Consider the following 27,345-nt stretch of genomic DNA (forward strand, 5'->3'; position numbering starts at 1 on the left):
CACCCTGCCCAGAGAGGTACCTTGGGTCTACCTGAGGGGTGCCTTACATGTAAGTAAAGGGAAGGTTTGGGGAATGGCAAGTGGATGTACTATTCAGGTCGACATGGCAATCATAACTGCACGCAGACACAGCAGTGGAAAATCTGAGAACCCTTTGAAGGGCTGCTTGTGTGGGTGGCACATCCAGTGCCACAGGCCAACTAGCAGCATTTGATTTACAGGCCTGCGCGCGCACAGTTTACTGTACCAGGGACTTAAAGGTAAATCAAATAAGCCAAACATGGAAACACCAATCGATAACCATAATTTACCATTGGAGCGCATTCACTTTAACACTGATCAGCAGTGAGGCAGTACGCAGAGACACTAAACCAGCAAAAACCGAGTCAAAACCAGGAGGTCAGAAGGCAAAAAGACAGGGGACACACCCCAAAAGATGCCTGGTCTAACAAGAGCTCTCTCTCCAGTAGTTGAAATGTAAATCACACACCTGCTGGGGTGTGGTTTCAACCTAATGATCAGCATATACACTTTAGCTACTTTAATAACTTGTGCTCATTTTCAGTAGGATAAATAAATATACCAAATCTGGTTGATTGGGAGGTATGAATATTGCAATTCACAATAAACGTCTTGAGAGTTCTGTAAATAGTTGATGCAATGCTACTATACAGGGGTTAATCAGCGATTGGGAAGTGGAAGTGCCTAACAATTTTTGTTTTTGAGGAACTTTCTTTAGTTGTATGTATACATGTGCAAGATCAAAATGCATCCCACAAAGTGAAGACATCCATTGGTTGGAGTGGGCTGGTCTGTTGATCTTTACCTTCTTCTTGGGTGGGAGGGAGTATAAATCAAGTGACATGTCAACAGACCAATCGTTTAAGACTGTTGATTGGGAGCCCCTTTATATGCATGTTTTTTGGCGAAAACGATAGGCTAGCAAAACATCTAATGCTGTCTTTTGCCCAGACCTAAAAAAAACAAAATGGCCAGTGCCTAGAGTTCTGCCTCAGAGGAATAGTTTTGAGCACAAGCCCCATATTTTCGTGTGCCTTTGCGGAAAGCCATTGGATTTACATACATTCTTCTGCTCTGGCTCACCAGTTCATCCCGTGGATGCATTCCAGTAAAGGTGACTCCCTGGTGGAGCACCAGTGTCCTGCTATGTCACATTGGGCCAGGGAGAGTTCGAGTACCACCAGGGTTCTGATGCCCCGTGGGCCCCGCTCCCATTCATCCATTATCCCTATATGCTACAAGATTTGATGACAGTGTTAAGACAAAAGACTGACGGCTAAGCAAACAATAACATGGTATGCAAAAATTGTTTAGAATTGGGTAGGACGGTAAACTCAAGATTTTCTTTTACCAGCTGTGGTCTTCAGTTAGGCTGCAAAAGAGGATCTAACAGTACACTGATAGTGGTTTGCTGATAGTGTCACTGCATCCCTACTAGCTTAAAGAAAAAAACTAGATTTCTTACAGTTAATGAGAGGGAGTATACTGTCCTATCCAGTTCTAACTGAAGATCAAGCCAGAGGTATCAGATGGACCTTATTCTGTACACTGGAGGACCATGACTATGCAAATGACCTGGCCTTGCTCTCGCACCAGCATATGCAAGAAAATGAGTCTCGCCTTGACATCTATGGACAGAAAGTGGGTATGAAGATCAACACAAAGAAACAAAGAAATGAGAAGTCATGCCACGCAACATCCCAAACCCTTCACCAATGAAGGTGGATGGAAAGTTCCTTGCGATGACCGAAGAGATCACCTACCTATGCAGGTGCTTCTCAGTAATATGCTCAGATAAAATAGATGCTGTGAGAATCAATTTGTCAGTCAGGCTGTTGGGCCCATTGGCAAGGCAATGTTATCAATCTGAGGTGACGATATACAAATCACAGATTGCCTAATGATTAATGAACATTACCATGTAACCCTTTGTGATTGCCTACAAACACAGGGAAGGTGGGCTGCAAGACAACAGACCACCACTCCGGTGTTTACATTTCCAAATGAGAGTTGTTTTTTTCCCCAAAGCAGCCCACTCACTTGAACAGGTACTGCTTTAAACAAAAACATAACAACAAAAAAATCCTATTTTGGAATACACTGCGAGGAGCAGGAAGATGTCAGCTGAACCACTTCCTGCTCTGCCAAACCTGGGTCATTCTTGAATTCATTACTGTGGTGCCTGGGCTGCGGGCCTCACTGCATCTTCCTCCTCCCCCAGCTACAAATTAATACATGGGTCGGTGTCTGGGAAGTGTTCCAGCTATGCTGGGTACTGAGAACTGGGCTGTGGGCGGAGTGAGCCCGAGATGATGGGACTTAATTTGCTGGGGCTGAGAGAGAGAGAAGTGCCCGCATGTTTGCATGGCGTAGGCAACTCACGGCTTAGCGGAGTGCGGCCCCGGTTGCCCGAGGGGCGGGACCTTCACCTGTGATCTACACCCTTGGACATGTGGGCTACACCCGACGACCGGGACTGGAGGGCTACACCCGGCGACCGGGACTTGTGGGCTACACCCGGCGACCATCGTTGCACAGTAGGAGACCTTGCTCTAGGGGGGTGGTGGTGAGTGGTAAGACTTTGAGCAGCGCGGCGGCTGGAGCCTGCGCAGTGATTTAGGTGGGGCCCTTCGCGGAACTTTATGGAACCGGGCCCGAGAGACTGTTTTTAGTGCCGGATTTGCTCCTGGGTGACACCCGGGCTTTGGTGTGTGAACGGGGTAGCAGGGGCCCCCCGGCATTTTGAGGAGGCACGACCTGAGGCATGGGTGCTATGCTCATTGTGCCCAGCAGTTGGATGAGCTGGGCTCACCTGGCTTGGTGCTTCCAAGTGTGCTGGTGAGGGTCCTGGTCCTACAGGACTAATCCCTGACCCCTCCTTTTTTCCCTGGTGCAGAGACCAACTGAGGGTTGCAATTGACAGCAGTAAGTAGCCAGTGCAGATAGTTCCCTCCCATGTCCCTCTTGCCCTCGGTGCTGGGCCCTCAGAACCTTTCCCGACAGCGTTTCCACCCATCATTGCATAGTTGGGGGGGAAAGCTCTGAAGAAGGCGAACACTTATTTCTTCCCTCCCCTCTTTCCACCTTACACCTGGCTGTACTGCACTACAGCGGCGGTCCTGGCACAGTGATTGATTTGCTTGATTTTTTGTGATGGCGAAAGATAAGGACCCACAACTGCCTCTACAGGGCAAGACTGACCGATGTACTAAGGCGGATGAGCCTTCTCCAGATGATCCTGCCGTTCCTTCGACTGCCTGATAATGCAGCCCTATCAGCGATTCAAATATTCACAACCGCCCTGGAATCCAAAATTGGTGAAGCTCAATCTAAAGCGTCTTTTCGGAGCAAAGATCTTCGCAATGTTGCGGACTGCATGACAGCCGCGGAGGATAGGATGTCCGAGATTGAAGATACCAAGCACTCCTTCGGAAAAGACCTGGCAGAGGAGAAGGAGATCACTAAGGATCTAGTAGGGAAGGTTGATGATGCAGAGAATCTGGCATGGCACAACAATCTGAGACTGGAGGGATTACCATGGGGGTTGGAGGGTTTTAATATAGTGGACTTCTTGGGGAAGTGGCTGCGCAAGACCTTCACGGCTGCTTTGTCATCTGACAGATGCACAGAGCGCTCCTCGCTCAGCCAGTGCCTGGTGACCCTCTAAACGGGATGTGATCCTTAGGGAGGCAATTGACATGATGAATGCCAAACTCCAGTCCATGTGGCTGCGATACACGTTGCTTTTCCCTGACAAATTAAAGGTGCTATTCCAAGACAAGTCCCACTTCTTCCTCACACCAGAAGATGCCTGGCACTGGCTCAAGGAGAGGCCCCAGCTCCGGCCATCATAGGGACAATCGCGTGAGACTGTTGGACGCGGAGGGTTGGGGGCAAGACCCAAACTCTGGTCCTTGATACGCAAGAGAAGTGTCCGGTCTGGGAGAGGTGGAGGCCGAACCACGTGGGTGCTGCCAGGGTGCACGTTGGAGGAGAGAGATCGACTGACTCAGATGGAGAGGTGCTTTAGCGGGGCAGCTAGCCTCCTCGGACGGGTGGTGATGGGACGACCCGGGAGACAACAGAGGATGATCTGGGCCGCAGCTTGGACGATGCAGCATCTAACTACGAACAGGTGAACAGAGCTTGATAATCGTGTGAACTCCTGATGTGGTTGGTATCTGGTGGGGCCCCACGGGGCGATTCGTTATGGGCAACCGGAGCTGTACTGTGTGGGGTGCAGTTGTGGCCTGCAAGAGGAGAACCCTTCTCCACCCCCCCCCCCCCCCCAGTTTAGAGTGAGTAGTATGTTTAGCGTGTGTGGGGTGAGCTTGAAGAGTGACTGCATTTGAGTGTAGGGGATTTGTATTTTGTCTGTAATTTTGGGCGAATTGTTGGGATTGGGAGGGGTGGGCTACAGACCCTCAGGCCCCGTCAGCGAAGCAGCCTTGTCCTCGTCATATGGTGTTACTCGAGGGGGTGAGAGGGGGGGTGGGGGGTACATTCAGATGGGTGTTTTTCATGTGTGGTTGTTTTGTTAGTTTTTGAGGAGAGGGATCAGACACAGAGATTGTACAGCTAGCAAACATTACCAGGCTTTGGTTACTGTCACACAACGCAGACATGACACAAGTTAATGTATCCGAGGACTCCAGGCACTCCATATTGACCTGGAATGTTAATAGGCTAAGTGATAAGGTCATGCGCGGCCTAGTCATGACATTTATAAAACGCTTAAAACCTAATGTAGTCTTCCTTAAGGAGACTCACTTGTTGGGGGCCCAATGTTATTTTCGAGGGTGAGGGGCTCATGTGGGGTTCACCTCGGGATCTCGGGCGGGGTGCTGCGGCCCCGACAGGAGCCACACGGGTTCCTTTCCCTAGGTGCCGAGAAGGCTTTAAATGCCATTCACTGGCCATTTTGATCTCCGACATTGGAGAAATTCGACTTTGGCCCCATATTTACAGTGGAGGTAGTGCTTCTCTACCATGCCACTACAACGGCGGTATACGTCAATGGTGTCTTCTCCTCGGTGTTTTCAACTGGACGGGGGACCAAACAGGGTAGCCCTCGTTCCCCCTCCTGTTCGCCCCCACCATAGAGCCTCTTGCCTGTGTGATTTGTGGTCATCCTGACAGCAGTTGGTTCCGCGTGACTGAGAACACCACGGAAGAAGAAAAAAATCTCACTATGCGGATGATATTGTTATGTACATCACTCAGCCGACAGAGACAATCCCGGCAGTTCTTCAGGTCTGAAGTGTAGGACACCCCTTTTGGGTATACTATAGACTGTGATAAACCTGTTCTATGCTGTATGTGTCATTCCCTTGACTTGTTCACCCTTCTTGATAAGCTACAGATCGACACGGAAGCGGTTCAGTAACTTGGAATGTATATGACTTCCTGTCGGGAGCCGTTCGATACGCGGAATTAGGGGCGGATAATGGGGGATTTACACACTGATGTAGAACGCAGGTGTGGATTAACATTAACAAAAATGGGCAGAGCTGCCGTATTTAAAATTATCACTTTGCCAAAACTCATATATGTCCTCCAAAATACATATTATGGAATCCCTGATGAGCTCTTTGTTTTGATTGGGAGATTAAAAAATGGATCTGGAATTATGGGCACCCTCGGATAGCGCTGAAGACACCGTAACGTAACCCATACAATGGTGGTATAGCCCTCCCTGATATCTGAGCATATTGCTGGGCAGCCCACTTAATGGTTATCAATGACTGGGTGTTTCCATCCCAAGACCATCCCACTTACCGTTTAGAGAGAACTCCGTTCCGGAGGAGGTCCTATCTGCACTATCTCTATGGGGGAAAAGGTACTGGGCAGCTACTGCCAGCGACTCAGATGGCGATTGCAACTAGGACCAAAGCCATCAGGTGGGTTTGCGAATAATGTGACTCAAGAAATGCCACTATGAATTGGGGCGATGTTCAGAAAGATTGGGAAACTCAAGGGCTTTGGAGCTTGGGACATGCTAGCCATATCTAAGATTAGTGTCCTCCTTGAGGATGGGGGTCGTGTGCTGTTCCGCTCCCTTCGGCGCGATTATCAGCTACAAGATAACCACTACCACAAATATGCACAACTTAATCACGCATGTTGTGCGGAGGGCCTGGAGGTCCTTGACTTGCCCGAATATGCCCCCTTGGAGGGGAGGTTACTTATGGGGGAGATTGAGGAAGCGGCAGTTTCCTTTACATACCAAAGGCTCCAACAATAACATGCTTGACACACTGTTGAGGGAAACGTGGGTGAAGGAGGTGGGGGAGCTGGACAACACGGTTTGGGAGGCGGCCCTTATGCACCCCAAAGAGAGGGCTATTAAATCCAGACTATGGTTTATACAGCTTAAAATTCTGCAACGGGTCTACTATGACCGTGATTGCCTACACAGAATGGGGAGAGCGGAGTCTCCTGACTATTTGCGGAGTCGGGAGGGACAGGGGCACCTTCATGAACAGACTCTGGGGTTGCCCTGCCATTCGGCTATTGTGGGAAACAGTAGTGTGTGAACTCTGCAGTGTTTTGGGTGCTGACTTCGCAGTGGAGCAAAAATATATTTAGAGAAACTGCAATTGGCTAGTATGATCTCACCTGTGGAGGTTACTGTTGGTTCAGGTTGTGTTGGCTAAGAAAGCTAGTGCAGCAATACACCACTGCGTGGATGTGAGGACCTTGAATAAGGATGTTTTGGATACGTTTTTTTAATATCAAATATCACTGAAATAATGTCAATATTAGGGGATGCAAGGAATTTCATCATCTTGGATCGGTCGTCTGTTTATCACCACATTAGATTACATCTGGATTCTCAAGATCTCACTGCTTTGTGACATTGATGTACAAGTTTCATAGGGCGCCTTTTTGTCTGGTTTCAGTCAACTTTGTTTCCCAGAGAGTCATATTTTTAGTCTTGGGGAATATTAAGGAGCGTATTGCTTCCAAGATGATGATGATGTATTTGGTTCTACCTGATGCAAGCACACGGAGAGGGCTTGAGTCGTCATTGAGAAACTTAAGAAGGCAAGCTTGGCACAATGTGGTTGGACAAGTGTTTGTTTGGTAAACAGGGAATATTTTATCTAGGTCATACCGTTGAGAAGAAAGTCATGAAATCCAAAGAGTAATTGGAAGACACCATCTGTAATTTATGCACTCTGAGCAATAGGGAGGAGATAATATTTCTTGTCGTGTTGGAATTGTATAGTTAGTTTCTGCCTAGTTTAACAGAAAAGATCAATGAATTGAGTGGTTTATGCAGCAGTGGTGGGGATTGTTTGTGGGGCAAGGTGTGCATAGTTGAATTTAAACTGGTTAAATGCCAGCGGAGATGGGCACCTGATTTACAGGCTTTTGCTCCAGAAAGAGAAGCAAGGGTAGTTATCAAAGCTAGCATTAAAGGGTTGAGAGCAGTGTTGCTACAAGTGGATGCGGGTGAGGAACGCACTACTGTGTATGCCTTGAGGGGTGCAGAAGTACATTATTCTGTTATCAAGGAAAAGGTGCTGGCTGTCTGCTGGGCCATCAAGCAATTCAGGCACTTCGGCGGGCACGGTCTTCTCCATTTGGACTGAACATAAACCTTAGTGAGAGATTTTTTTGCCAAAAATGGTCAGACCTTGTCTCAGCGAGGATCAGGAAGTGGGTGATAGAGTTGCAGGTATACGGATTAATAATGGAATAGATTACTGGAGTCAAAAACAGCAAAGCTGTTTTACCAAATTAGGTAAAGAGGAGGTTAATGAGGGAGTTTATATAGATGATGAAGTTTGGCTGGAAGTGCTGGTGTTGTAACTGAGGACACACTCTCTCAGGAGGCGTCTAAGATTGAGGTTGCTCAGGAAAAGATGTTGGCATCTTGCTTCCTCTGAATGTCTGAGAACAGATGGCAAGAAAGAAAACTCTTGGATGAGGCTCTTCAGTCATATTGGGGGGTCAAGGAAGAAATGACAGCGGACGAAGATCTGCTCTTTAGAGGCAGTAGATTAGTGGCTCCTTGTGGCTTATGCAGTAATATTATTGACACTGCCCATGCGGGGCAATTGGGTGCAGTAAAGAAACAGGAGACTTAAATCTGATTTTGGATGGCCTGGTATTGATTTAGAGGTCGAAAAGAGAATAAATAAATAAATACCATGAAAACGGGAGTTCCATTCATTACTCAAATGATGTAGATGCGTTCTAGTGCAAGCATAAAAAACAAATGCATACTCACTACAGCAAAAAAAAAAAAAAAAAAAAAAAAAAAAAAAAAAAAAAAAGTATAGCAGTGGATTATCAATTCTCTATTTCTCTCAGTGGTAGAGGCCAGGGATCCACTTCCTTCTGAAAAGCAAGCTTTCAAACAGATACTGTTATGTAACACCATGTTTGTCCAAAGCAACTTTAGGGTAAGAGGTGAGGAAAAGCGCCTCACTTTGAGCCTGCCCTTGTCCAATCAACTTAAGCCTCGTAAGGCTTCTGTGCCTTTTGGACTTTAAATGGATCCTTTATCTGTACAAGTCAAGAACTCCTTACATATAGTTGTGCGTTCTTACACAAATGCTTTCCAAAGGTTGGTGTCAGAACAGCACCAATGTTCTGTGGTACTACTGAAAGGGCATGGAACAATTTAGTATCCACTATAAATAAGAATATACATGCAGACTGCTTTATTTAGGAGGGTCACTTTTTCAGCACAAAATGTGGTATTTCTCAAATTCTCTCTAACTTCTTCCTAAAACAGGTCTCACTTCAGTGAGAGTTACTGAGCCAATACAATTCCATTAATATGCACTAGTCCTAGACTTACCAGCATGTGTTCTGCATCTTTCAACTGTTTCTGCAGCTGCTGAATGTCACTATCCCTCTTCTCCACTTCTTTGTGTAACAGCTGCATCTCCTCATGCACTTTTCCTTGCTCAAAAGCCAATTTCATTAGCTCTTGAAACTCTCCATCTCTTTGAATAAGTAAATCCAGGATCTGCCATGGAACAGGATATAGTTAAAACACATAATATCTGGACTAATTTCAAAATATGGTGATATTTGAGGTATAAATTAACTTACATAAACCAAAACACTGTTGAAAAAGAAATCTCCAAAATGAAGCAGTTCACGACACCTTTAACTTTACAATCAATTGTATATTTATAAACTGATCTATATAATTAACCATTTAATAGCAGAAAAAGTAACAGCAAAGCGGATTTGACCACTATGTCATACTCTTAATAAGGGGCAAAGCAGTAGGAAAAATGAAATTTACGAACTAAGAGCTAACTCAAGTAAGAAATTTGACTTAATGTGATGTTTATATTTACCAGGATTTAAAATACTGCACACTCACAATTAATAGCAGCACAATTAATCATGGTGGCTTCTGAACTTCACGTTATTAATTTTTCTACACAAGGAATTCATTAAAGGAATTTGAATACCTTTTGAAATGTTAAGAGTTTACTGCAATACACTCCACTCTAGGCAGTACTTTTCATAAAGAATGGCTTTGTGTTTCTCCAATTATGCTTTACAGATATAATTGCAGTAGTGAAAATAGCTCTAAGTTGGCAGGGTATGCCCAGACGTGGGTCCTTTGCTCACTTTGCCAATGGATTCAAGCTAGCCTGGCCGAAACCGGTCCCAGGATGATTGTTCCCAGTCCAGAGAAGACTTGGCAGTTTGGTCTGGACTGTTACCATGAGGCACAGGGTCAAGACTAATTTGCATATAGCTGTGTCTGATCTGGGGTGGCGAAGTGAGCTAAAGAACGATGATGGATTCAACCCAGATATGCGACTGGGGGTGAGTGTCTGAAAAGTTTCAGCAATCTGTCCATCATCTTCTTGTGTTTGCTTTATACCACATTACACCACTTCAAACAGGCTTTACTCCCTAGCGGTGTTTTGATTCTTCTTGACTGGGCACTTTTTTCTGCACTTTGATATATAGAGTGAACTTGACCCGAAGGTATTAGAGTGCTTTATGAGCATCAGTTATACTATACAAGTATGCATTCATTTTTTAGGTGTTAGGCACGGGGAAATTAAGTATTTTGCACAGAGTCACAGGAGGTTGAGCGCGACGCAGAGACTCGAACCTGGTTCTCTAGTGTTAAAGTCGGTAGCTCTGACTGATAGGCACATTCTCACTTACTAACTGGGAAATGCTGCAGGTCCAGTGTAGTGGTCTCTAGCAGTGCCTTGTTAAAATATTTGTTTCAGTGCCGATACACTGATAATGGTGTCACTCTGATAGGCAGGAGCTAATCCTCTTTCTTGACAGATTCATGGAGCTCAGTGCAGCTCGTGGTCTGAGCGGATTGTCACCGCCGCAGCCGCCAGTCACAGGCTGGTCCGAACCTTTAAACACACTTACGCAGCGCTCACCTAGACTGTGACCGGACACAAATCTGTTCCTCTCTGACCCCCAAGACACATGGCAAGATGGCAGGTAAAATGTTGCTTACTTCCCAAGCCCCATGGCACCCTCAGCAGCTGTGATGTATTGCCTGGTGGACCCAGGCAGCTGAAGTATTGGAGGAGATGTGCATAACTTTCAAACATGGTGGGGTTGCATGTGGACGGTGTAAGAAAGTGGCTGTGCATATACTGTTCCCAAATAGGTACAGTGTGCACAGAGTCCACAGCCCCCAGAGGTTTGGCAGAGGCTAAAGTTAGATATAACCTTACTCTCTAGAGTGGTAGCTTGGTCGAGCAGTAAGGCAGTATCAGAGGACAGTGTAAAGAATGTACACACTCAGACAGCAAATGGTCTCACACACCCAAGAACTGAACTCTAGGCCAATGGTTTGTATATAAAAATATATATAGTTGTTTTATTTTAGAACCAACAATAGGTATCAAAATATACTTTCTCAGGATGAGACGCTTTAGCTAAATACTTTCAATAGGCAATAGACTTTTGAATGCAATAGTTACAGTTGTTGCAATAGGCAACACAATTCAAATACAATTATAACATTGAGCTCGATGGGAATTTCTTAATAAATGCAATTAATTACTTTTTGGATTACTTGTCTAACCACAGGACTGGATCCTAGATTCAGTCCTGGGACATCTCCTGTAAACAGTGGCAAGAAATCATTTTTGTTACACAGGCGATTTTTAAGGAATATTTGCAAGTTTCTAAAATCGACACTTAGAAAACCAGGCAATGTTATCCTATGGAACAAAAATCAAGTTATTGGTAAGTACGGTTGTATTTACTTTTCTGGGTCAGTGCTGGGCACTAAGATCCAGCACTGGGATCTCTCCTGATAACAGGTGAGTAATTTCATTTTCGTTGATCGACCGATTTTTAGTGAATATTTTAAAGTTTCAAAACTCGACACTTTGAAGAATTTCCAAGTGAAACCAGTCAATGTTACCCTATGGAAGAAAAGTGAGTTATCGGCTTTTGGGTAAGTACTCGACTGGCAGAGTTAAGGTTCTGGGCATAGACTCAGGGGTCTCCCAGGGTTAGGTAAGTACAGTTGTTACACCCTCAGTGGCACAGGGGCAGCCGGGTACAGAGAGAGTTAGGCCCAATGTTATCCTATGGCGGGCAGGGGGCCTTTGGTTGGTGGCTGCTGGCAAGCAGGCCACGCGGCTGTGGGAGCTGAGCTCCTGGTCACTTACTCAGGGGAAGTAGATTAGGATAGATGTTGCACGCCCAGGGGCACTCGGGCGGCTGGGTGCAGGGTGCTTTTGAGCAGTCGGACGCTCAATGGATTTCTATGGAGAAGCTACAAGACGAACAAAGGCTGCAAGCTTGGGGACGAAGATTCTTCAGGTGCGACCACCACTTCGAGAGGTAAGCTGGGCACAGGAGGCCGGGTGCAGGGGTGTCTTTTCGCGTTGGGAAATCTTACCCTCAGCTGGTCGCGGTTGGGGGGGGGGGGGTCTCTGGTGTTGAGGCTGCAGGCGTCGTCAGGAGCGTCGAGGAGGGTCCTTGGGTGCTGGATTCTAGGTCACAGTCTCCGTGGGGACGTCCTCGTGGTCTTTGTCCACTCTGGCACAGGCCAGGCTTGGTGGGTGCAGAGTGTGCAGGAGTCGCAGTTCCTGGTAGGCACCAGGGGCTTGTTACTTGCTTTGAGCAGGACCACTGCTCTTGGGAGTCTCAGTCTTTTTAGAGTCACAAGGCAGTCAGGTCCTCCGGGGTTTTTGAGGTTGCCGACCACTGCAGACGCCAGGTTTTAGCAGGAGCAGGTTCGAGGGTCGACAGGCCTGTAGGGCTGGGGCCAAATCAGTTGGTGTCTTCCTCTTGTTAGCAGCTGCACAGCAGGTCTTCTTTCTTCTTGTTCTTCTTGCTTGTTTCGGATTCGGGATATGAGGAAGGAAGGTTCAGGGTGCCCCTAAATACTAAATTTAGGGGCGTTTACAGGTAGTTAAAGGGCAGGGACCAATGGGTCCCTTCCCTGGGGTGGGTACACTCCCTATCCTGCTACTCTCCTATGGGAGTGGGGAAGTAGCCTAATCCTGATTAGGGCTCCCCATCTTCAAGATGGCGAGAGCCCGGAGATGTGCTTCACCTCGCCTCCCCCACCTGAGGGGTGGGGTTGGCAGAGGCTGGCACACCCCCTTTCCTCCCTTGGGGTTTCCCGCCAGTCTTCCTGCCAGAGTGGGGGTCAGAACCGGTGGGGGCCAGTTGCTGAGTACAGCAAGTGGCCTGGAGAAGCTCACAAAGGCGGCATGCCTTTGAAGCTTCCCCTGCCCATCCTGGGGAGGAGACCTAGCACCTCGCCCAGGATGTGCATTGTTGCAGGCCCAGGAGAGCGGATGGCTCTCTACCCAGGGGTCCAGCAACATGTCTGCTGTGTGGCAGCCTAGGCAGGCTCTCAGACAGGACGTGGATTGTAGGTTAGGTTCAGGGGGCAACTCTAAGTTGCCCTCTGTCGTGCATTGTACATTAAATCCCGCACTTGCATCAGTACAGGTTTAATGTACTGAGAAGTTTGATATCAAACTTCTCAGTCTTCAGTGTAGTCATCATGGTGCTGTGGAGTTCGTGATGACGACCTCCCAGCACCATATACTCTTAATGGTAGCACTGCACTTAGTGCCCAGGAATGGACTGAGTACTATAGGGGTACAGGGCTCATGCACCTGTACCCACATCACTGGCATAGGGCACCCAGCTAGAGGGGTGACTGAGGTATGCCAGGGCAGTGTGTGTTGTGGGCATGGCACACAGGGATGTGGGCCATGTCGAGACTCTGTTTTGTTCTGCACCAAGACACTCAGCCTGCAAAGGCAGTGTGTGTGTGTGTGTGTATGTCAGGGTACAGGGCCTCTAAGGGTGGCACAATAAGTGCTGCAGCCCCTAGGGGGGCTTCTCTGGTCACAGGGCCCTGGGTACCTAGGGTACCATTTACCAGGGGCTGACATGTGGCCAGAGTTGCCAATTGGGTATAGGCTTCATGAATTTTTAGTGAAGGAACACAGACCCTGGGTACCTGATTGGCAGGAGCCCAGGGCACACTCAGTCAAAGTACATCAGCAATTCAGCAAAAAGTGGGGGCATACCATGCAAGAAAGATGGCACTTTCTCACACACGGGATGAGGTAACACTCATTTTGTCAGACGCAGCAAGGAAAAACAAAAGCGGTCATCTGCCGCCTCGGAGCCACTCAGACGCACTGCTTGCACAGATGGCAGTGGTCACAACTGTCAAGGTACGACCCCCGGGATCAATCTGAGAGTACTGCCGGGACCTCTGTATTGTATTTGTTAATGCCATTGGCTGCGATTGACCACATGGTACACAGCACCTTATAGCTACACAGCTGTCGACACGTATTTTGAGAGATAGCACAGCGCACTTACGGCTTGCTGATTAAAAGGAAGTCCAGCTAAGCGCACCTTGTGGGGTGGACCTGGTGTGCTATAATGAGTGACTAACATTTTAGTGCAGTGCTGAGAACACCACACTAAAACGCGTTAGTCTAGCACCCGATGTGTGGTACTTGGCAGGAGTGTGTCCTAAAGCTTTATTTATAATACCAACACTCATCAGATGAGCTAGACATTTTGTTCCAAGTCTACATAATACAATGATAATATAAAGCTGTGGTACTCAAAGTGCGTCCCTCCTGACCTTCACATGCGGTACCCAGCTCAATGAATGCACAGGGCTGCTGTTTACTTCAGAAAGCATTTAATATTCAAAAATATGTTAAAAAAATGGGAAAGAGTTTATTCACAAGCTAATTGAATTAAAAGGAAAGAAGCAAATAAGGGGTCCTGCAAACCATAAGTTAGGAACACCATACATTTTTATTATAACTTACAACCAAAGTGTAAAAATGAGATAGTCTTTTCAAAATTCCAAAAGAGTATTTCATTAACATGCAGGAGTGTTACACCGTAGTACATCAGAATGATAAGTGCATTCAGAAGTATTTTATTTAAAATGGATTATTTTCAAAAATGAGTGTAGAAATATTCATGCCTCCTCACACACTGACAACAATGTCAATAGTGAACTAAGGGACAAGTCAGTTGCCATGTGGTACCCTCTTTCTGGGTGGTCAAGGTTGTTATTATACATAGACGATACAGTTTATTAAATCAAACACAGCATATATCCTGAAATCGTGTATTTCAAGGTGCTCTTATAAGACATAATGAAGACAAGCATTGGCATAGCCAATAGGTCTCGCCTTTGGGACCTTATAAGTGTTTAGCCATGCAACAGTTGCAGAACTAAATACTTATAAGGTCCCAAAAGCGAGACCTATTGGCTATGCAAAGCGGCCGTGACAGTGAAAGTGATCACGATCAAACAACAAAGCGGCCGCGAAAGTGAAAGTCATCGCGGTAAAGCGTGGCGCGCGCGCCCGAGCACATGCACTGTAGCTCTAGACTGGCCTGGTAGCCCTTTTTGGAGCCCTCTCAAAAAGTCTCGCCAGACCAGCGCATGCGCTGGGTCAGGCGAGACCTAAAAAAGGAGGCAAAGTGAAATTAGGCAATTGCCTAGAATCAAACAATTGGATCAAGTGGATAAGCCAGGATTGATCATAGGTTTTCTTGTTTCACATAGTGCAATACTATTGCAGTTAAATTCAATAATCAAGTTACTTCCTTGTTACACTTGCTTCTCCCTAGGTAGCGACAGCAAGCAAAAAGTATTACCCCAAGGTGCGGGGGAGAGATAGAAATTCAGGTACACAATAGCACAGTATTGTCAAATCTATGACTTCTAGAGACTAGGGGCTTAACTAAGAAAGTATGGGAAGAAACCCTCAAAATAACTCCATGACTCACTGACCACACCATGTATGTGATTCACTTCCCCTACGCACACCTTAAACCCGCCCAACCCCCCTCCCACAAAGCCCCACTCCCACTGTGCTGCCATTAACCCAGCCCTCGAGCACACCACAGACCATAGTTTGTGGCCCCTGGGGAAATGTTTGCGAGTACCAATGGTATAAAGATTTAGCAAAGTTGGCAGCCATGAACACATTGAAGTCAATCCACCTTTAAAAATAAAAAAAATAAAAAAAACTTAACATCCTTCTGTACAACACAGCTAAAAAAACAAGTTGATAAACAAAAATAGCTCTCATATGGGAAAGCCATTTGGCCGTGTCAAATTATTTTTTGTGTCAGGAGAGGTGCGGATGGTACGAGGCAATCAACAACATCTGGAAGGGGTTGATGGTAAGTGGCAACAAAAGGGGAGGAACGGGAGAAGCAACAACTGCAAGCAACAACGCACAAAGGGGAGGGGAAGCAACAGTGAAGGAGAAAGCAACGTCATGGGAAAGTGGAGAGGGACAGAGGGTGTGAACAACCAACAACAACGGGAAAGAAGAAACAGCTTTTGCTAATCAGCAAAGGGCTTTCAAACACCACTGCTAAGTCTTAGTGCTACAATTTATTGTGCAAACATTTTATTTTCAGCACACTTCTAATCAAACGGGGGTACCTGAGCATGTAAACAAAATGATAAATGTGCGACTGGTTGCTCAACGCACCCATGTGGAGTTTCATACTGCTGCTTCCCCTCCCAAACAAGATCTCCACATACACTGGTTTGTCATGGATAGGTGTGCAGTGATGGCTAGGAGCAAGTACCTACATAAATAAATAAGAATTGAGCACAGACACTCAGACCTCTGAGGCATGTCAGTCTGCCAATGGGGAGGATCCGTCATTGTCAGTTAAGTTGTATACTATTCTGTTACCATATGCAGCACCCAGGAGGCCTTGAAACATAAAACCGACACAGTGTTACGTTAATATCATTTATAACGCGCGCGGCTACTCAAGAGTGCCCCGGCGCTGAAGCCAAATGTTGGAGGAAAGGAGCTGGACAGAGCGACACATTTATGCAAACAGCCAAGTTTTTAACAATTTCCTGAACAACCTTGGGTTAGTAGTGTTCTGTAGTGTGTAAGGCAGAGCATTCCAGGCTTGAGTCGCCTTGAACAAGAGAGAGCTGCCCCCCCACTCGTACCAGACGGAACAGAGGGATCACTGCCAGCCGCTGAGAGGCAGAACGCAACAGTCTTTGTGGCACATAGAAGCTGAAGCGATTCCTCAAATATGGCGGACCCAAGTCATGGAGGGCTACATGGGCCAGTGTGAGGGCCTTGAATTTGACCCGTTGGGCCACGGGAAGCCAGTGTAGGTCGAGCAAATATTGCTTCACACTAGTTCTTCCGGAGATGTTTAGCAGAGCTCTGGATGCCGTGTTTTGTATAACTTGCAGCTTCCTCAGCTGGAAGTCTGTCAGACCTATATTCAATGCATTGGCATAGTCTAGGCGCAAAAGAATCAGTGCCCGCGTGACCATTTCCTTAGCTGCCATGGGTAGCAGCGGCAGAAACTTCCTGAGAATCTTCAGTGTACCAAAACACTGTCCAGCCAGTTTCTTTATTTGTGTGGAGAACCTAAGGTCCTCATCAATCCAAACACCTAGGTTTTTGACAGGCTTACCCACAAAGCTAGGTAGAGGGCAGTTCGTCAGCCAGATGGCTACCCTAAACTGCGGAGGAAAAGACCCATCCAAGAGAACCTCTGACTTCTCTTCGTTACACTTCAGCTGAGCCAAAGGCAGCCATTCAAAATCTGCAGTTAGACAGGCTTTGGCCTGAACAGGAGATGCATCTTGCCTCCCTCCAAGTGAAGAGGAGCTGGGTGTCATACGCATAAGCGATGATCTTCGCTCCCAGCTCCTCCACCAGATGAATCAACGGGATGGCGTAAATATTGAACAGCAGAGGGCGCTGGGTAGATCCCTGCAGTACTCCAGTAGACACCTTTAGCGGGACCAAAGAGAAGGGAGGGAGCCATGCTTGCTGTGATCAATCTTCTAGGAACGACTTGCGCCAATTCCATGCTTGGCCCGAAATACAGATGTTGGTGAGGCGAGCAAGAAGCTGAGAGTGTGGTACCGTGTCGAAGGCGGCAGAGAGGTCCAATAAAATCAAAGCCGCTCTGCCACCAGCGTCCAGACACACTCTTCAGACATCTCCACCAACGACGTCTCGGTGCTATACGTAGCCCTAAACCTTGATTGGGCTGGGTGCAAAAGGCCAGATGTTTCTACGAAATTGGACAACAGTTTGAACACAGCTTTCTCACACACTCTTGCTATGGCAGGCAGAAGTGAGATGGGACGGAAGCTAGCCGGAGAACATATATCCAATGATGGCTTTTTAAGTAAGGGAAGGAGTTTGGCTGCTTCCACTCCAAGGGTACAATAGCTGTCTGAAGGGACATATTAATCAGGGTATTAACCTCAGGATTAACTACCTCCGCCACGGCAGCTAGAAGCCTGGCAGGACAGTGGTCCGCCGGAGATCCCGATTTTAGCAAATTGAGAATGGTCAGGGACTGTGACAGTGGCTCTAGATCTGGGCCAGCTACAGGCTGCCAAAACACAAAATCTGCGGGTCTCATTAAGAGTACATACAGTACATAATGTACCTTATGTACTGTCTGTACTCTTAATGAGACCCGCGGATTTTGTGTTTTGTAATACATGGAGTGGGGATTTATCCGCGAAGGCTTTTAAAACTTCCCTTAGACCTTTTTCCTATCTGGTTTCGTGTTATTCCAGCTTCCGGATGACCAGGCTATACTGCTAAACAGAATGACAAATTGAATCCACTTTGGCCGCAATGTATCGTTCAGGGACGGAAGAATGCATGGTGGAACTACTTGAAGTATAATTCCTGAAATACAGGGTAGAGTATGCTGAGGGATGCTCCCAAAGTAAAATGCAAATCATAGGTCTCCCTTACAATATTGAGGGACCCAGCAAGAACATTTACCTGGGGGACTTCAATACAGGTTGTGGCCAGAAGTTCCTTACAGTAGAGAGAGCACAGGGTTCTGGCAGTTCGGCCTAGGCCCGGTGCACCCTACCACCCAGCAAAGCGCCATATACTTAACTACAGGGAGGGAGACAACTGGCTCCAACATGCACAACAACACATCCCCCATATGGTATTGAAAATAGCAATGTTCTGCTTGTTTCCAGATTTTAAAGCAGCTGTTTACAATGATGTCAAACGCGATTTCAGGTCCCTCAGGTTCAAAAATATGCAGCTCTTTTCAGTGAAACAAAAAATTATAAATGGAAGGATGTCTACTTCTTAATCGATCCGATGGCTGCAAGGACCTGGGCTCAGCAACGTGTGGTGAACAGTGGGTTACACCATCCAGACCCCCAAGTTTCTTCAGCATGAAAGAAATGACGTGGCACACAATTTGAGAAATAGGCAAAAGTCACCTGTGGAGCAGTCCTGCACTGGACAATCAAAGACGCTGGCAGATCTGGCTCAATGAAGCATCATCAACTACAATATTCAGGAGGATAGATCAGACACTGATAATACCATTGAAGGTCTAGCCAAGAAAATAGAGGGCAGGGGCAAGGAACCATTACCGTAGGTAACACAGGTAGCTCATATGGATTCCAAGCACATAATACAGCACTTGCAGGGAGATGGCACCGCAGGTAAAGCTGAGCTACTTTAACATAACTTGTTGCTGTCCTTGGCTCTGAAAGATAATCAGTGGGCCCAGGACACACGTCCAGACTGCAGACCACCCTTCAATATTTGTGCATGCACATCCCAGCTTGGAGTTGTTAAGATGGATCATAGGATGCCACAAAACATTTGGCTGCAAGAGGGATTACACTTGTATGGGAGCTAGCCCACCATACACCTGTGGCCCCAAATGTGGCACACAGGCTCTTGTACTTTAAAAGTTTGTTTTCTTCATTCTTGTGCGATGGAATTGCTAGCCCTAGCCCTTTGAGACACCCAATGGGAGAGTTCAAAATTTTTTGTGAGATTGGTTAGTTACGTTAGTTGTGCTAAGGCTATATGGCTAAAACTGTGTGTGCGTGCAAAAAAACAGCATCTGGTGGGCACTGGTACAAATGTGCTAACAGATCATTAACTCTGGTGTTCGGGGCACCATGACAGACACCCCATTTTGTGTGGCCAAACTTCTACCACCATGTAAGAGGTACGCAATGCAGGACTCTGTGGCAAATATAAAATATTAACCTGGAATATGAGGAGTGGGCAACCCAATCAAGAGTTATAAAATGGATTCCTACCTGCATAGGTGTGGGCAGGACACTGTATACATTAAACTCACTTGTCCAAGCTAGAAAACTCAGATGTACAATAAATTGAGGGGCAACTGTTTTACAACACCTATGATCAAAGTAGGACTTTATACCACACCTCACTCAGACTGACCAGGGGGGTGCACTTGTGGTGGTCAGAGGATTACTAGATGGTAACCCACTTGTTTTAATAAGCAGAATACTCACCATCAACATTAACAGTACATATACGCTCTCTGCCTCAATTCTATGCAGTATCTGCCACACAATGTAATTCACAGCTTAATCTATTCATGCCAGCTACTCCTACTTTTTGTTCCAACGTCCAATTTCACCAGCTCTAGGAGGTAGAATGGACACTACAAGGCACTTAACATAGACACAGTACCATTCAGAAGGAAATAGTTGTATGTTGCCTCCCTTTACAACTGTTCATTTTACTAAGCCAACAGCATTAATACTTAACTCTAGTCTTTTTAGATGCAAGCACAAAATCAACCTCTTGATCTAAAACCAAACTAGCTACTAAGCACCTGCTCATCCAATTAACAGTTCTGACTGCTGGCTCATCCAATTTAAATTTTGACTGCTGGCTAACATAACAAGGGTGGAAACTCATGCGGTGTACAAATACAAATCAGAGTGTGAATCTCTCACAGACACATCTTGGGGTTACACCTCTTTTCTTTAAAGTATGGTAGTGCTAAAAGTGGCCGAGACAAGCATTTCACAATTTAAGCCTAACGTTCTAAACAGTCTATTAATAAACGAACGCTAGCTTTCATTTGCATTATAACTGTAACAAGCAACGCTCAACAAAAATAAATTGTGGTCCATCGCATTCATATGTACATTACAAAAGTACCTGGTTCTCCTCCCCAGACTGTGGCAATTTCTGGTTTCTGGAAAGCGCCAACATCTCAATCAGCTCTCTAAAAGATAATGGCCATGTTATTCATTAATTAAGTGATTTGAACCAATATTAGCCAAAAAGCTGTTCAGAAAACAAAGAAAAGGTTTGGAGTCTTAGTACAAAAGCACAATATTACGGTGGTATCCACAGCTGTCCCCCCGTAGAATAGGCACTTAATTGGCCGAGGACAGTGGCCAGGGGTATACGATTCCTATACCACTCCGGATCTGAGGTCCTTGCTCTCTTACACAGCACCGCATACTCAGCAGCTCAACCCGGAAGTGTTCACCCGCTGGCCCTGATTATACGATACCATTCTGGACACAGTGTACCCCTGTTCTACTCCCCAGTTTGAAGAGTTCTGATCGTTATCTGCAAGTATAACAACAATTCACCCACAGGGCTGGCATTGAAAATTCACGTCCAGTCTTCAGTACAGACCACAGACCATCTCTCATGGACACATGCTTTCTTCCCATGTACCTTTTCACTTCAGCTGGGCTACTTACTGGACTGACAGATGGGATATGCACTATGACATGGCTATAACTGACACCATGATCAGTAACTAGCATGATGTTTACTACCTATGATATCTGATACATATGTACTGTATTATACAATGAAATGCAAATAAAAAGGATATTTCAAAAAAACAAAAAGCACAACATTAGTACTTTGAGGCAAATGTCATTTTTCCTAAGAATCCCCACACTTGTCTATACTACACCCACCCTCAAACCCACCACCTCACCCCACTCATTTAGATCCCCAACACTCTCTCACTGGAAACAAGTTGTTGGATCGTATGTAAATAAGGTAGGTATAATAACAGAAAGTTATTAACATACAGTAAAAAAATATTTAAAAAAAGAGAAGCCACTTCCTCTTGCTACCACGAGCAATACAGAACTCAAAGCTGGTGAAAAAGCTAACTGGGCTGAGTGCCGAAACACAAATCGGTAGGCAATGACTTTGTATCATGGGTGAACCAACTGAGCTTCTCAACCATTCAAGGTTGATAAATGAATCGCCAATTAGGTGGTAGCTATTTTCTACGTACAGAATGCCATACAATATTTTACTTTGTTATTGATATATCATGGACTAATCTAGATTGCTAAGGAACATGTAATAGAGAATGAATCAATAAGTTGTAAGAACTGATGAACTTACAGAATGTAACAAGAACCATCAGCAGAAGTCAATGATATCCTTTAGGATGAGATTAAGTTTATTTTCTGAAAAGAGTATATTCATGGGATTGAGGCTGAAGTTATCCGGCAGGTTGTTCCATAGTACTGTGCTGAATGTTAAAAAAGGGAAGCTTGAGTGTTTTGGATCTTTTAGTATAATTGATTTCTAGTATTAGTCTTGCTTTATTCCTGATCTTTCTATTTCCACCTGTTATGTGGAGTTGGCTGTGAGGATGTGGGTGTACTATATGATAGCGCTGGAGGGCCCTATCATGCAGTACACTTTCAGATACCGTCTTGGGTCCAGTCAGACTTGTGTACTTACCTCAAGCTCAACCCTTGGCAGCTGTGGCAGCGAGCAGTTAGGCTTAGCAAAAGTATGTGTGAAACATGTAACAGCACCAAACAACGAAATTAGAAAATCAAAAACACACGAAAGAAAGAGGACACCAATTTATAAAAATAGAGTATATTTTTATGAATGTTCAGAGACCTTGATGTGCCAAATTTAACAGAGGATTTCAGAGACACCGATTTAATAAGATATAACATCTTTTAAATAAAATTGCAAACAAGCACTGGTCATCAAAACCTTGTAAACTTTTGAAAACAGTTAGTTCGGCTACTCCGGCCCGGGGTGGGGTGACCAAAACCAATGGACAGAGGTCTAGGGTGCCAGAGTGGAGAATTTGGACAGTTAACTGGCCACCAGAGCGTTTTTGGAGCAAGATCCCCTTTATAGAACAACCACCATAGGCCTTAACGGAGTGGTCCTGATGCTGAGGGATGCAAGTTAAAGATGCTCAAAGGATGTTGCAGATGTGGTGCGGTCGATGGGAGTGTGTCTTTGTGGTGGCTCCTTGGCCCACAGGTGATGATGACGAACTTGGCCACAGAGATTGGGGTCCCATGAAGTCCTCTACATTGCAGTAGCAGGCCAGCTATGCTGGGCTACGGGTCAAATTGCACTGCGGTTGGAGCCAAATCCTTTAGTGGGGGCTAGTGTCCGTTGGGGGCGACAAATTCGGTCTTGGACAGCACTGCCTGCTCAGGCAGACTCGGGTGCAGAGTTCAGCCATTTCAGATTTGTCTACTTGCATGCTCGGCGACTGGTAGTGGCAAAACTTCAGTGGTGGCTACCACTTTGAATGTTTGGGCAGCTTCAGCTCTTCTATCCCTTAAGTTGGTACCAGGGAATCAGTTGACTGATCCTTGGAATCACTGCTGTGGGTGATGGCGGGGAATCAACTTTTTCCCGGGTCAGGAGCCGTAGGAGCAGTCCTCTCTTCGATTCCAGCATGATCTAAGGGTCAGAGTGCCAGGGGTTCTATATTTATCCCAGGAAGGTGCCTTGAAGGGTCTAGCCAATGGGCTACTGGGTCCACTCCTACCTAGTGACAAAGTTTCTGTGATGTGAGGCATCTGGCTATCCCAGAGTGCCACATTATTGCCCCTTTCAAGATGGCATGACCCTTTCTTGGTCATAAAGGGGCTAGTAGTCCACCTTAGAGGTGTAGCTACCAGAGGGTTACACGCCCATGGTAGAACCGGTTTGGGGAGAGTTTTTCCCTCCTTGGCCCAGTCTCCGCTTTGTCTGCAGGAACAAAAGGCATCTTGCTCAGGTGTGTTGTCGCTACTTCCTTTAAAAAAAGGCTTCACCTTTGAAGCTCGCCTTCTGGCAAATCCCCTTGAGTTTCTATCCTGTGGGAGGGAGTGACACGGCTCTCTGCGGTTACTGCCTTTGTTCCTGGGCTGGGGAGTCATTCACACATCTCCCCAGGCAGTCAGATGTAATGCTAGGGCCTTTATAAGTCCGCTGGAGTACAGAGTGCCAACTTCTAAAAGTGTCCTACCTTTGAAAGTAGCATAAATGTCGACTTGACCATTAAGTTGCATTGAATGTCACAATTAATTTGAAACCTTGCATGAGCCAGTTAGGTAGTCCCTTTTTCTCAGGAGTTACTCAAGTTGGGATGCCAAACGGGAACCAGGTACAGGAAATGGGACTACTAACTTTATCCACAGAAAAACAACAATTTGGAAGTGTTGCTGTTAAGACATGGAAAATAATAAAAATACAACTCCCTGCCTTAACACCCCAAGGGTTTTCTTTAGGGGAGACTCCCATATACTGAGAAGGGATGCGGTTGGCTTTGTCATTGGGGTTACTGGCAAAGTCAAACTGGCAGCGTAAAACACGGTCTTTCCAGTCTGCAGTAGCAAGCGGAGAGCTATTTTGTACTTTGTCACACACAGGGTGGCACAAATAGTGCTGCAGCCCTGGTTGGAAACTGTCTTTCATGCCCTGGGTACCATATCCTAGAGACTTAAGTAAGTCAGTCCTTGCCAATTGGGTGTATACAATTCGACATGCAATTTTTATAGGTTCAGAAGACTAGCCCTGAGGTCTGGTTAGCAGGCCTCAGTGCACTCTCAGAGTTGAAAAAAACCAGCAGCATCAGTCCAAAAAGTGGGGGTGAACATGTAAAATCAGGCATTTCCTTACATTGGACAATCAAGTTGCCAGACAGACAGGCATGAAAAACTCATTGGGTAATGCAAACAGTTTGGACATGGAATCTGCCTTCAAGCCAAAAAAAGGTCAACCTAATGGGAATGATTTAGTCAGATGTCTTAGAGCCCTTCACAACTTGTCCTGCACTAAGAAGAATCCCTCTGTAGAGGGCAAGGCAGAGTTCAAAAGGACAGATAGCAGTGCATTCCTGCCACCCAGATGTGATAGGACTAATGCTCACACATTAGTTCTGATGTCAGGGAGAGAAACAGGTTGTCTGAGGTTACTATGGTAGATTTAAAATTAAGCAATTTTATTAAGGATGGAGAAGTGCTAAATCATTGTTAACTTTTGGTCAATGATGAAGTCAAGAAACAAGTCAGAGAGCAGTGCAGCTAAGATGCCAAGATCAGGTATTCTGATTATAGTTTGGAATGCTGATAAGTAGTAAGACCAGCATCCATCAACAAATGACCAGACAGCTGTGATTCGCATCCCACTTCCTCGCAGACCCACTTCCCACCCCACCCCACCCCGGATCTGTCGAGTCAACAGCGAAGGAGGCACCTTGTCTCATCTGGTGGCCAAAGCCTGGAATGCCCATCCCCTGCATCTCAGTACCGCCTCATCACTCCAGGAAAGGACTCAATACCCGACTGTACGAATAAACAGAGCACCGCCTAGCAGTAAGCCACTCAAGCGCCTAGAGACCCTCACTGGTGATTTGCCACGCTTTATAAATCCTGATTGATTGACGTAGTCGTCCCTATTCTACAAAAGTAGCAATTTCGGTTTTACGCTTTAAAATTACTTTTCCTTCTACAGGAAGCACTTAAGCGTGCATTTGTTTTTAGGTTGACATGCTCCTGGTTTTGCTTCGCGACGTTTCCCTGTTTTTTGTTTAAATCTTTTTATTAGCATTTTTTTTAAACATACAACATGAACAGTGCACTGACACCATGTTTAACAACTTCAAAGCAATGCAGTGTAGGGTACTACGCCACGTATTACCAGGTACGTTTTCGTGCGGTTTCCCTCTTGTTTTGTGTGTTCACTCTTGTTTACTTTTCATCTTTTTCCCTTATGCTCTTTAGTGCAGCACAACAAAACCAACAGCCCACAGGTCATTTTTCACAATAACTTCTAAATACATTAATGGCTTTGCACTATTAATTAATCACTTCTTTCGTTTGTGAGAAAGTTCTTTTTTGGTACATGTTTCACGATTTTAAGGATGTTATGCAAACACAGGGCGTGATTTAAATTGGTTTATGATTGCATGATTACAGGTTGAAGAGAGCAGTCTAGTATGAATATAGCATTATAATGTAAAGCGCTTATTTGGTCACTCCTATTGCACTTACTCCCGTAGCTTAATGTGTACATTGTAAGAAAGATGATCAAACCATACAATACTATGATGGGCTGTAACATACCATGCTATACAATGACAGGAGATACTATACAATGACAAGGCATAGCATACTATAAAATGACAGGTAACAGAGTCAGCCTTTGGCAGGATAGTGCCCTGGACGGAAAGAGATTTGGCACCCTGGCTACAGCTGGTGAATGAAATGGGCCAACAGGGACTTCCGATTGTGTTCGAGATCTGTCCCGGACTGATTACCTCAGACTTGTGACTGGCCTCTGAACACATACATCTCAGCACCTCCCCCAACTCATCTTCATCACTCACAGATTAGCTCTACAACCTGGTGCAAAGTTGTTTGTTAGGGGGGGGGGGGGGGGTTACAAAGTGTGGCACCAGCGGGGGTGAGAGGGAGATGGGAGAGCAAGAAAGCAGGCTGATGTGTTAAAAACAGCACATGAGTCAGATGACAGGGACTCATGTTTTTTGCATGACCTTATTGCAGACAGTTCCTTATGCCCCTCTGGAGACAGGCAGCCTGGGCCTAGCTCGTCTATACCAAAAGCCAGCCTTGACAGGTAATACCATGCTATACTATACAGTGACAAGTTACCCTAATTCAGTTGAGCGCTTGCACCCACCACAGAGTAGCACGAAAACACAGAGCAGCAGGATTTAACCCACATATACTCAAGTTTGTGCAGGCGCCTCCACGACTCAACTCACATTAGGACTGCGCACATGGAATTTTACAATGAGCTGCCGGGTACTGCAGGACGCAGCCTCAATTGCGGCAAGGAAACTGCCCACACGGTGTTAGCATCAAGAGGCACTATAATGGGTAGGGTAGCTTTAAGTCCTATTAACTTGTTGTATTTAGGTGATGCAGAATTCGTTCTGTGTACTGCCACCCACGTTGTTCCAACAGCTAGATTCGCTGTTGATGAACCTGGTCTGGGCGGGTAAGTGGAGATCCTGAAACTGCACTTTAACTGGGGCGGCCTTGGGCTCCCGGATCTTCAACTGTATTAGTTAGTGGGTTTATTGCAATATGCTGCAATTTGATGCCATAATGGATCTAACTGGGAGAAGGAATTGCTTTCAGGATCCGAGGTGTCCGACCTTCCCAGCTGCTGATGAGCGGTAGTAGGTTACCAGAGGGGCCTCCGTTTATCATCTGTCAGGTGGCCCAAGCATAGGAAAAGGCAGTCACAAAGGTTTTAAAGCTGGCGGCTAATACTCAGCTCCTCCTGATCTGGTGGCTGCCAATGCTTGTTCGGATAGATATAGGAGCCAGGCAGACACACGACCGCACTAGGATGTGGAAGCACTGACAGGCACACAGAGGTGCTGGTTCGGATTGTATCATCCTTCCATCACGTTTCCTCTTCTCCACCCCCGTGCGCCATCCTTTTTGGCACTGCGAGAACGTCACAATATTTTTCACTCGGGCCCCATCTGTGACTAGGAAGTGTACACAGAAAGGCAGCTTGGCTAATCGAGTCCTGTAAGGGTTGCCCGTGTGGCACAGCCGTGCTCGCATCTGGGGTCAGTAAACATAGAAGATGTACATACCGGAATATTATTGCTTTAGAATGTGGACGCCGGACGCTGACTGGCTGCTATAACCAGGCCCACTTGACAACACTAACAGAACAGTGTGTTTTACGACCAGACGTTTAGGCCGCAGTGCCTCTGTGCACGATTGTGAAATGAACCGTATGC

General features: G+C 46.1%; 1 protein-coding gene across 3 annotated transcripts in view; it reads right to left on the reverse strand.

Moving 5' to 3' along the window:
- Positions 1 to 27,345, reverse strand: part of MED4 (mediator complex subunit 4) — a 119,553-nt gene that overhangs the window by 61,958 nt on the left and 30,250 nt on the right. For all 3 annotated transcript variants that reach the window (XM_085621854.1, XM_085621856.1, XM_085621855.1), the window contains 2 exons: positions 20,490 to 20,556; positions 8,837 to 9,007 (listed from right to left, as the gene is read on the reverse strand). In XM_085621854.1, the coding sequence (XP_085477980.1) occupies positions 8,837 to 9,007; positions 20,490 to 20,556 (238 nt within the window). The remainder of the gene's footprint in view (positions 1 to 8,836; positions 9,008 to 20,489; positions 20,557 to 27,345) is intronic.

This window comes from Triturus cristatus, chromosome 8 (assembly GCF_964204655.1).
Source record: "Triturus cristatus chromosome 8, aTriCri1.1, whole genome shotgun sequence".
Lineage (NCBI taxonomy): Eukaryota > Metazoa > Chordata > Amphibia > Caudata > Salamandridae > Triturus > Triturus cristatus.